We start from the raw sequence: 12,414 nt of genomic DNA, 5'->3' as shown, positions 1-12,414 counted from the left end.
GTCGAAGCCTTCTCAAGAGTAGCATTGATAGCCAACCATCTCTTTGAAGATGACTCGGACTCAGAGATGAGCATAGATCAAGGGAGAGAATCAGAAGAGGAAAGCTACGATGAAGGGGGAGCATCACCAAGTGAGGTAAGTAAGATACGTCATCTCGCCCCCACTCAGTCGTTTCAATTTATTAAAGTACTTACGAAAGATCTAGCAAAATTAGAAAAAGAAAATGCTAAATTAAAATTAAAATTGGAAGAATCATGCCCCTTAGAGTTATTTAACAACTTAAAATAAAAAAATGACAGTTTGAAAATACAAATTTAAAATTTAAAAATTGCTGCATGTTCAAAAACAAATGTTTTTCAAAAATCAAAACTTAAAATTTATGGAAAGCTAAATTGGTATATAAGAAACATCAGGGACAACTTAAAAAGATTTCCAAGACTTATATACCACCCAAATATTTAGCTAATTCTGTAGTAAGGAACCTATACTGGGCTCCAAAATCTTTACTAGGTTAAAATTCTTTAAGTTAAGGCTTTTTGAAGAAATTAAACAGTGAGTTTCTTTATGAGGGTTTGTCTAAGGAAGTGGTTGTTGTTCCAATAACCAAGAAGGCCTAGTGCCTCGCCATGACCTAAAAGCCAAAATATCGAAATAAAATGTTTAATTAACTTTATGATAAAAGCATTAAAATTAGAATTATATAATGCTTTCAAAAAAATTTTAAACATTTTATTGGAAATTCTTTAAAAATAATTTTTTCTAGAAAAAAAAAAAATATATATATATATATATATTTTGCATAAAATCATGACTTAGAAAATTCTCAGTTTATTTAAATTAAAATCATTTCTTAACTAAGTTTTTACTTAAAAATTATTCTGAAAATAATTTAAATTTTAAAACCTACTTAGCGTTCCTCTAGTAAATTTCTTTTTACTTAGAAATTTTTCTCAAACAAATTTTTTAAGTCATTTTGCAAGTGATTCCTTTTAAAAATATGTTTTGCAAATGTTAATAATTGTTTAACTTCAAAATTTCTTTGAAAATTCTTAAAGATAATTATGTCTTAGAAATTTTCTTTTACAAATGATTCCCTTTTTCCCCACTCTTTTTGTTGTGATCAAAGGGGAGAGTTAGATACAAGTTTAGGGGGAGTTAGGAAAATAAAAAATCTTAATATTTGAGGTTGCAAATTCTATTATTGCAATTTTTGTGCTTATAATGTTAGGTTAGTAATTTTTCTTAAATTACTATTTGTTTGTTTTTACCCTAACTTGAACTTGGGTTGATGCACATCAAAAAGGGAGAGATTGTTGGACCCCGTGGGTGTTTTGATATTATCAACCAAGTTAGGTTAGGTCCTGCTAGTTATCTCATCCCTATGTCTAAGTGTGCAGGAACTTAGGAGCGCAAGAAGTCGAGCAGAAGACGCAGCTAGCGAGAAGGACGACACGGGAAGGGAGTTGACGGACTCAATGCGTCCGAAGGACGAGAGAGCTGCGGAAGAGTACTCTGGTGGATGAGAAGAACGTGCACGGCGTTCGAGGGACAAGAAGCCGGGACGGAAGCCTGCTCTAGGAAAAGGTCAGAATTGGGTTCGGGTGAGTCCTATTCTGGTTGGCCGCAATCACCCAAGCTATTAGAGCATCGGAAGTTAAAATGAAGTCAAAAAGAGCTGGAAAGTTAGCTGGAGGCGCCTTTAACGAAGTGCTGAAGGCGCCTCTGCTACCTGCACTGTCTAAGGCGCCTCCATAACCTTGAAGGCGCCTTAGACCCAATCCGAGGCATCTTCAAGGGTAATGGAGGCGCCTCAGACCCAGTAAAAATGAACGTTTGCAATCGGATAAAGCTTATCCGATCAAACTCCTTGGAGACGCCTTCAACCCTCTTGGAGGCGCCTTCAACACTCGAGATAGAGTTTCCAGGAGCTATATAAAGGCTCATGGAGCTAGGAAATAATTATTGAACTCTATATTAAGTTCCTAGCAACCTCTGAGCATTCTAAGTGTATAAAAAAGGCTTCTCCGCCTACAGTGAAGGAGATATTCTAGTAGAGTTGTTCGACCGCCTTGGATTAACAACCCGTTGGGTTGTAACCAAGTTAAAATTATGTCTCCTTTTTATTTCTATTCTTTCATTTTTATTAGTGTTGCATTTTTGAGTTGAAAGTCTTGAGGAGGGTATACTTTCATTTGCAGGCAATTCATCCTCCTTTTGCTGGCCCCGCTGCACCAACAAGTGGTATCAGAGCCAGACCGCCTCAGAAGGACTGACCGCCGACTGAAGCACAAAGATCAAGACGATGGCCGGAACTAGCATCCATCCCCCGAAATTCGACGGAGACTTCACGACGTGGAAGTGTCATATGGAGGTATTCTTTAAGACTGAGTTTGATATTCTTCTTGTTGTGAAATATGGTTTTGTAGCCCCCAAAGACAAGGAAGAATACAATTGGACGAAGAAGGAGCAAGCCGATTTCATGGCCAACGGAAAGGCGGAATTCCACTTGCTTAGCGTCTTGCCGGCCCAGGAGGTAAGTCGGATCAGATGCTACGACTCCGCTAAAGACATCTGGGAAAAATTCCTGGAGCTCCACGAAGGCACCTCAGAAGCAAAGTTAGCAAGACGCGACATCCTCCGGACTCAGCTAACGAATCTCCGGATGAACAACAACGAGAAGGTAGCGCAACTCCAAGCTAGAATCAAGGAGTTGATAACGCAACTAACAAATCTCGGCGAATCAGTAATGAACTGAGATTCCATCCGGTATGCACTCAACGTCTTCCCAAGAAATCCAGAGTGAGCATCCTTAGTAGATGCTTAGTACATCTCTAAGGACTTTGAGGTAAATAGTTTAGAAAGTTTATTTTCTACATTTGAACTTCACGAGTCTCGAATTACAGAACCTATAGAGAAGTCAAAACTCAACGTTGCCCTACAAGCCGAGATGGATGATCCCGACTCCGAAGCATCCATCGACGAATCTGAAGCGGCACTACTGGTAAGAAAGTTAAATAAATTTGTTAAAACTAATAAATTTAAATCACAGTCGAGGAAGCATCAACACAACAGAAGGACGGTCCGATGCTATAACTGCAACGAGGAAGGGCACATCAAGGATAACTGCCCCAAGTTGAAGAAAAAGCATAAGGAGAAGCCTCAGAGACTGATGCCCTCTACATGCAAAAGTCTGAAGGCTACATAGGACGATTCTTCATCCTCCGAGTCAGAAGTCGAAGCCTTCTCAGAAGTAGCATTGATGGTCAACCATCTCTTTGAAGATGGCTCGGACTCAGAGATGAGCATAGATCAAGGGGGAGAATCAGAAGAGGAAAGCTACGATGAAGGGGGAGCATCACTAAGTGAGGTAAGTAAGGTACGTAATCTCACCCCCACTCAATTGTTTCAATTTATCAAAGTACTTACAAAAGATTTAGTAAACTTAGAAAAAGAAAATGCTAAATTAAAATTAAAATTAGAAGAATCATGCCCCTTAGAGTTATTTAACAACTTAAAATTAGAAAATGACAGTTTGAAAATACAAATTGAAAATTTAAAAATTGCTGCATGTTCAAAAATAAATGTTTTTCAAAAATCAAAACTTAAAATTTATGGAAAGCTAAATTGGTGTATAAGAAAACATCAAGGACAACTTAGAAAGATTCCCAAGACTTATGTACCGCCTAAATATTTGGCTAACCCTATAGCAAGGAACCTATACTGGGTTCCAAAATCTTTACTAGGTTAAAATTCTTAAGTTAAGGCTTTCAGAAGAAATTAAACAGTATTTTCTTTATGAGGGTTTGTCTAAGGAAGTGGTTGTTGCTCCAATAACCAAGAAGACCTAGTGCCTCGCCACGACCTGGAAGCTAAAATATCAAAATAAAATGTTTAATTAACTTTCTGATAAAAATATTAAAATTAGAATTATATAATGCTTTTAAAAATTTTTTTAAACATTTTATTGGAAATTCTTCAAAAATAATTTTTTCTAGAAATATATATATATATATTTTGCATAAAATCGTGACTTAGAAAATTCTCAGTTTATTTAAGTTAAAATCATTTCTTAACTAAGTTTTTACTTAAAAATTATTCTAAAAATAATTTAAATTTTAAAACCTACTTAGCGTTCCTCTAGTAAATTTCTTTTTACTTAGAAATTTTTCTCAAACAAATTTTTTAAGTCATTTTGCAAGTGATTCCTTTTAAAAATATGTTTTGCAAACGTTAATAATTGTTTAACTTCAAAATTTCTTTGAAAATTCTTAAAGATAATTATGTCTTAGAAATTTTCTTTTACAAATGATTCCCTTTTTCCCCACTCTTTTTGCTGTGATCAAAGGGGGAGAGTTAGGTACAAGTTTAGGAGGAGTTAAGAAAATAAAAAATCTTAATATTTGAGGTTGCAAATTCTATTATTGTAATTTTTGTGCTTATAATGCTATGTTAGTAATTTTTCTTAAATTACTATTTGTTTATTTTTATCCTAACTTGAACTTGGGTTAATGCACATCAAAAAGGAGAAGATTGTTGGACCCCATGGGTGTTTTGATGTGATCAACCAAGTTAGGTTAGGTCCTGCTAGTTATCTCATCCCTGTGTCTAAGTGTGCAGGAACTTAGGAGCGCAGGAAGTCGAGCAGAAGATGCAGCTAGCGAGAAGGACGACACGGGAAGGGAGCTGACGGGCTCGGTGCGTCCGAAGGACGAGAGAGCTGCGGAAGAGTACTCCGGTAGATGAGAAGAACGTGCGTGGTGTTCGAGGGACGAGAAGTCGGGACAGAAGCCTGCTCAAGGAAAAGGCCGGGAATTGGGTTTGGGTGAGCCCTATTCCGGTTGGCCACAATCACCCAAGCTATTGGAGCATCAGAAGCTAAAATGAAGTCAAAAGGAGCTGGGAAGTTAGCTGGAGGCGCCTTCAACGAAGTGCCGAAGGCGCCTCCGCTGCCTTCACTGTCTGAGGCGGCTCCATAACCTTGAAGGGCCCTCAGACCCAGTCCGAGGCGTCTTCAAGGGTAATGGAGGCGCCTCAGACCCAGTAAAAATGAACGTTTGCAATCGGATAAAGCTTTATCCGATCAAACTCCTTGGAGGCGCCTTCAACACTCAAGATAGAGTTTCCAGGAGCTATATAAAGGTCCTGGAGCTAGGAAATAATCATTCAACTCTGTATTAAGTTTCTAGCAACCTCTGAGCATTCTAAGTATGTAAAAAAGACTTCTTCGCCTACAGTGAAGGAGATATTCTAGTAGAGTTGTTCGACCGCCTTAGATTAACAACCCGTTGGGTTGTAACCAAGTTAAAGTTCTGTCTCCTCTTTATTTCTATTCTTTCATTTTTATTAGTGTTTGCATTTTTTAGTTGAAAATCTTAAGGAGGGTATACTTTAATTTGCAGACAATTAACTTGTTAACTAAAGACTGCTGTAAGTTAGAAAAGGAAATTAAAAATTTAAAAGTAATTCTAGCTAAGTCTTACCTACTAGAAGAGTTAGACAAATTAAAGTTAGAAAATGAAAACTTGAAAATTCAAGTAGATAACTTAAAAAATCATGCATGCTCATCTAAAACAAATTTTAGAAAATATAATAATTTAAATTGGTATTTTAGATGTCACAAGGGACAAATTAGGAATATTTCAAAAGGATATGTCCCTAAAAATTTTTTAATTAATCCAGTAGGTTGGAACCTATATTGGGTTCGAAAGTTTTGTTTAACTTGAACTATTAATTAGATTAGAGATTTTCAGTGAGAAAATTAGACATTGAATTTCTTTATGAGGCTTTGTCTAAGGAAGTGGTTGTTGGTCCAATAACCAAGAAGGCCTAGTGCCTCGCCACTACCTGGAAGCCAAAATATTAAAATAAAATGTTTAATTAACTTTCTGATAAAGCATTAAGGTTGAAATTAATAATGCTTTAAAAAAGTTTTTTAAATATGTTTTGGAAATTTTTCAAAAATATTTTTTTTGAAAAAATTTTCTTGTGTAAAATTTTACACAGAAAATTTACAAAGTTTTTTTATATAATAATAAAAAAAAGGACTTAGAAATTTTTAATTAAAAAAACAAATTATCTAACTTAGAACTTTAAAAAAAAATTAAAAAAATAATTTTTACAAAAAATTATCTAACTTAGAATTTTGTTTAAAAATAATTCTTGCATATTCTTGAACTTCAAATTTTTACTTAGAAACTTTTTAAGAAACGTAGAAACTTTGTTGAAGATTATTGTAAATTTTTCAAAAATATTTTTACAACTTAGAAAATTTTTTTACTTAGAGTTGTTACTTAGAAAATTTTCTTACTTGAAGTTTTACTTAGAAAATTCTCAAAGATTTACGTTAAGAAAATTCTTTTTCAAAAATATTTATTTTGCAAAACTTAGAATTTTATTTAACTTAGAATTTTTTAAACTTAGAAACATTGTTCAAAATAATTTTTCAAAGTTTCAAAATTTTTACCCTTAGAGTTTTCTTAGAACCCCAATTTTTTATATGATCAATGGGGGAGAAGAAAAAGTTTAAATCTAGGGGGAGGTAGACCAATTTTTCAATCTTTTTGTACTTTATTAGTTCTTTTTTTATGTCTATTTACCCTATCTTAACTTGGGTTGCTCACATCAAAAAGGGGAAGATTGTTGGAACCCCAAGGTTGTTTTTGTGTGATCAACAAGTTAAGTTAGGTCCTGTGTATTTTTAACCTTGTGTCTAAGTGTGCAGGAGCTTAGGAGCACAGAGAGTCGAGTAAAAGACACAGCTAGCTAGAAGAACGGCACGGGAGGGAGCCGACGGGCTTGGTGTGTCTGAGGTACGAGGCGCTGCGAAAGAGTACGCGGGCGGACGAAAAGGAGGCGCGTGACGTTTCCGAGGGATGAGAAGCCGAAGCAGAAGGTTGCTCGAGAAGACCGAAATTGGGTTCGGGTGTACCTTATTTCGATTGGATGAAATCACCAAAGCAAGCGGAGCCGGAGCGGAAGACCCGGACCGAGGCGAGCAGCACCGGAGAAGAGGGACCAGACCAAAAGTTAACCTTGTTGACTTTGGGGCTCCAGGCGCCCGGAACAGTCCGGGGCGCCCGGACCGAAATTATATCCAGATCTCGGTCAAACTGAGATTCGTGCGTTGGGGATAAAGTTTATCCCCCCAGGCACCCGGAACCCTTCCAGACGCCCCGACCAAGGCTATAAATACAGCCTTGGTCCAGAAGCTTGATATCATCTCAGAAACTGTGTAATCCAACACTTGTGTGCTTCATTTTAGTTAGCTTCTTTCTTTTTGCGCTTCATTGCTGTAAGAGATTTCTCCACCTGAAGGAGATAGTTAGTGCAACATATTCCTTGGATTAACAACCTCCCCGATTGTAACCAAGTAAAACATCCTTTGCCTCTTCCTTCTGTTTATTACTTTTATTTATTTTGCAAGTGTTAGTTTAAGAAAAATCAAGAAGGGTTGCTTTTTATTTTTATAGGCTATTCAACCCCCCTTCTAGCCGGCCCAACGCGTTCCAACAGCTTTAAGATGCGTGCTCATCTTGGGAAGCGTGCACACACACTTCTAGGGCTCTATATAAAGGGGGTCCAAGTATCGACGGAAGTATGCGTTATACGCGATTTCTATTGTTGCACTACAGTTCTTGTTTCTTCTTGCTTCGTCAGAGACTGAGCGTTGGAGGGTCATCGTCGGGACCCCTTCCCTGCCTTAGCACTAACGCTGCTTGTGTTACAGGTGACGAAGTCCATAAGAGGTCCGCAGGAGCGTCATATCCTTAGTATTTATCTTATCGACTTTCGGATAGAATCAATAAACTTTGAAGATTAACGAATTATTATTTCAAATAGAACCAAGGACTAAGTATGAAATTTTGATTTAATTTTTAACTATTTAAATTTAAAATTTAAACTTTTAGTCGCTGAAAGTCCACCTACACTAATGTTTTTAAATAATTTATATTTTTGAATTTTAGAATTAGATAATTTAATTTTATGTTGTATTAAATTTTTAAATTTATTGAATTCGTCCCAATCCCGGCTACGCCCCTGGCTTTGATCCCATTAATTATACCACGACTAGGTCTTTCCAATAATTAATTAAATATGTAAAATTCAAATTTCAGCTGTGTTAGTTTAAATGGGAGCACTTTATAATTTATCAATGAGAAATCTCGTGGCCAGATCGATGTTCTCTGGGATTAATTATATATGTGAATTATTTAAACAAAAATAGAGAGTAATTGATAAATTCTATCTTTTAATCTCTCTTTTTATTAAATTTTATTTTCTTATTTAGAAAGTATCTCAACATATGCTTTGTTGTATTAGAATTATTTGTCTATTTTATTTCATGTGACTTTTTAATTATTTAATATTTTTAATAAAAAGATCATTTTAGCGAAAGATTTTTTTTATTGTTTTTTAATAAGAAAATATTTTAGGAAAGAAGTAAATTGAGGATGAAAAGGGTAGATGAACTGATCTTCTTTAAATGCCCTGCTTCCTCTCTCACCGCCACCAGAGCCACTTCCGGCGACGGCGGCGATGGAGTCCAACAAGGGCGGCCTCAAGGGATTCTGGAAGCGGCGTGGCTACCACCGGAGTGACGGAGGCGTTACTTCCCGCAGGCGCGTCATCGACACCGTGGAACTCGGCGGAGGGGGAGAAAGGATCCCCCCGCGCCGCAGCCGCCGCGCTCGGCTCTTACGGATCAAGATCTACCCCCGCATCACCTTCCTGCGCCTCCGCCGGGCAGCTTCCCCCAGACGGATCCTCGGCCGGATCCGCGACGCCTACGTGCGGATGATGCTCAGGCTCTCCAATGCCTTCCCCCGCGACATCTACGGCGAGGAGGGGTTTGGGATGCACCCGATGGGGAAAGAATACGACGAGAAGGTGCTCGCCGAGACCTACAAGGCGGTCATGACCAGCTCGGCGTGCACTGCCTCCGTGGCCGGCCTTGCGATGCCCTTCTAGGCGGCCGGCTGTGGGCCGTTTCTCCGGCGATTTCCCCATTTCTCTCTCTTTAACAACTAGTTGTTGATTCGATTTCAGTTGCTGTCGTTTTGTTCATAAAAGTCATTTTATTTTTTTTATAAAACAAAAAGTAAGCAATAACTCGTCAACATTTTAGGTTTTACATTTTCTATTGTTCGATAATTAGAAAATGTAATTATCTCCTGTCCCTGTCTAAAAATACCATATACTCGAATAATTAGTGGAAATTATTTTAAAAATTTTACTTCAAAATTTTATTAATATCTTACTAATATTGCAATCGTAGAGACGATATGGTAAAAGGAGATTGTATTTAATCAACAAATAATTAGTGGAAATTGCTATTTAAATTAATAAATTTTTATTTTAAAGGCGCTGTTGTATATTAGTTGAAGATATTAATTATGTATTCAATTTCTCTGCTGTAAATGGAATAATTAAAGATATAAGTTGAGCCTGATTAACTTTTAAGATTTTTTTTTCCATTTTGGAAAAAAAAACAAAAATTAAAGAGAGAAGATATTAAAAAAATGATCCATAAAATAATGACTAAGAATCCTTTAGTTCTTTTAAATAAATATAAGCAATTAATTATCAAGGTAGTGGAAGGAGGGTGGAGCACATAACTAAATAATTTTATCAGAATTGAGAATATTTTTTAAGATTTATTAATACCAAAACATCCCTGAGTTTCATTTCATTGTTAAAAATAAAAGTGTTATATTAGATTAGTTATCTATATGTTTAGCAAAATAATAATAAAAAAACTCCACAGTAGATTTACTAGTAAACACTGAAATCATTTAAAATTAAAAATTTTATGTTAAATTTAATAAAAAAAAGGAAATAAAAAGAACCCCTGTTATTTTTATTATGATCAAAACAATATTTTATAGTATAATAAAAAATACGACAAAACCCTAAATAATAATTAACATTATTATAATAAAACTAAAATAAAAATATTTTTAGAATAAAAATTAAGATGGAATATTAGAAAATAATTTTAAACCCTAACCTCTAAAAAAAATTCAAAAAAAAATTATACTAGGTGCTTACGGGATGTGCACTAAAAGGTGTGTGACATAATAAAATCCTATATATATTATGCTACAGCATAACAAAATCCTATGAGGGATGTTATGCCGCACACCCCGTCAGTAATATGCATAATTTTATTTAGACTTAATACTATACTCTAACCCCTAAACCCTTATTATGTCACATGCCTTATGGTGCATACCCTGTAAGTATATAGTGTAATTTATTATTTTTTATTTTTTTAGATGTTATGATTTAGGGTGTAGAGTTTAAGGTTTAATATTTAAGTTAAAAAATAAAAAAAATTACATTAGGTGTTCACAAGATGTGCATCATAAGGTGTGCGACATAACATCATTTTGTTGCGTCGCACACCTTATTGTGCACACACCATGAGTACCTAGTGTATTTTTTTAATTTTTTTTTAAGTTTAGGGTTTAAAGTTTAGGATATAGTATTTAATCTGATTTAAAAAAAAATTAAAAAAACAGTAGGTGCATGATAACCATGATTTTACTACACTATTCTTATTCATACAATCATGGTTTGATGTAGTTTTCATATATATAACCCATATTTACATCACATTTTTATACATTGTATCAATTTTGGACTTATTTGCAAATTATGTTATTACGGCTTTATTTGATGCTAATATTTGTTTGTTATTTTGTAGGCATCAAAGGTTCTTGGATTAGGATGAATTTGAACCAAAGTTGTGCTCGGATCGGAGTTTTAACGAGGCGATCAAGCTCCAGAACAGTCGTAGCCGTCCATTGAAGATCAAGCAGATCTGTGCCATCCGTCAAGCATTTGATCCATCCGACCTAATGAGGAGCAGATCTGGGCCGTTGATGAAGATCAGTACTGTTGGATTGGATTTTAGGCTATTTTCCACCGTTGATCAAGCTCCAATGATTCTCAACCGTTGGATCAGATCTGAGGAGATTTAAAACCCGCGAGAAGCTACAGTGCTTCCTGGGCTCGGCGTGTCACGATTTCTTCACTATACATCTTCTTCTTCCTCCGCGGCCGATGCTCCCGTTCCACAATTTCATATCCAAGAGTTGAGCTTCTTCACCGACGACGATCTTCGAGCTACCGGCGTCCATCTTCCGAGATCGGAGAGTGCCAGAGGGAGGTTTCTCGGCACGATTTGGGTTCTGCTCACTGCCGCTTACCTGATCGGGGAGGTTTCCGATCAACGTAATTCGCTTCCATCAGTGCTTAAAGGGAGGTTTCTGAGAGCTACTGAACCTTTTCCACATTCCATGCCGTAGCAAAACTGGGTCGATTTGGCCATTTGATCTGGTTTATGATTCACAGAACTCGAGCTCTATTCTTCGGCCGATGGGATTATCAGATGATTGTGAGCTTGAGGGGAGGTTTCCAAGAGTTGTGATCATTCCCTGGTGATAGTTGGAAGCTTGTTATTGTTTGTTGGGTATTTGAGGGGAGGTTTCCGATAGCACATCTGTTTCACAGCAGGTTGAGAGGAGTTTGATCCGGATTTAGATTGAGGAATGCTAGGGTTTTTGTTTTCTTTTGAATGTTACTGAATTTGCCTTGTCTTTGATCAGATCTGAAGATCTTATCTCTTGTCCTTACCATTCCATTCTTGTTTGAATTTCTGCATTTCCGATTTCAATTTCTTGCTTACAAACCCCAACCTTAGATCTATTTTCTGATTAGTTTTTCAATACTTATACTAACAGTTTGTAGGGTTTTGTGATTTAGTTAGCAATTCAATCTTTGTGACTATGATCTTGTCTAAGTGTTGGATGCTTAATTTAATGTTTTGATTGGTTACCTCTGATCATTGTAATTGAGAATGGGCTTTTGAGTTTAATTGTCAAATTATATTGTAATTGTGAATTGGATGATATTTAGGTAACTACAAGTTTGATTGAATCTTTGAGTTTACTTATAACTGTGATTAAGAATAGAAAAGATGGAGTTGAATTGTTTGATTCAATGGTGCATTAGAATCTAAATTTAATTGATACTAATTTGATGAGATGGAGGTGATAATGTTTAGAGGAGATCAACCTTACTTGAACCTGTTCTTGATCTTATTAGAAGAACTCAATCTGAATTGCAAGTTAAGTGGAAGTGCTAGTTTGACCTTGTTGATGTAATAACTCAATTTGAATCAATTCTAGGATATGTATACATTTACTAGTTACCCTTGGAAAAATACGACTTGGGACTCCTTACTACAACATTTGTCTTAATCTTAATGAGTTTCAATTCTAATTAATTTGGAGCGCCTAGTGACATGCAAAAAGGCCGACACCAAATTTTGACGTCGTTGCCAGGGAACTAACTAGTAGTGTGTGTTTATTTTAGATTGTGCATTGAGCATTGATTGGTTTATTTTGTTAG

At 36.0% G+C, this 12,414-nt stretch overlaps 1 protein-coding gene across 1 annotated transcript; it reads left to right on the top strand.

Annotated features, from left to right (window-relative positions):
• Positions 1–8,439: 8,439 nt before the first annotated feature.
• LOC121990583 lies at positions 8,440–12,134 on the top strand. Its single transcript, XM_042544694.1, has one exon. It carries the CDS (start codon positions 8,536–8,538, stop codon positions 8,965–8,967), a length of 432 nt encoding a protein of 143 aa, XP_042400628.1. The 5' UTR covers positions 8,440–8,535; the 3' UTR covers positions 8,968–12,134.
• Positions 12,135–12,414: the final 280 nt, after the last annotated feature.

This window comes from Zingiber officinale, chromosome 6B (genome assembly GCF_018446385.1).
Source record: "Zingiber officinale cultivar Zhangliang chromosome 6B, Zo_v1.1, whole genome shotgun sequence".
In the NCBI taxonomy this organism is placed as follows: domain Eukaryota; kingdom Viridiplantae; phylum Streptophyta; class Magnoliopsida; order Zingiberales; family Zingiberaceae; genus Zingiber; species Zingiber officinale.
The sequence above is the reverse complement of the archived record's forward strand: the minus strand, read 5'-3'. Positions and strand labels throughout refer to the sequence as shown.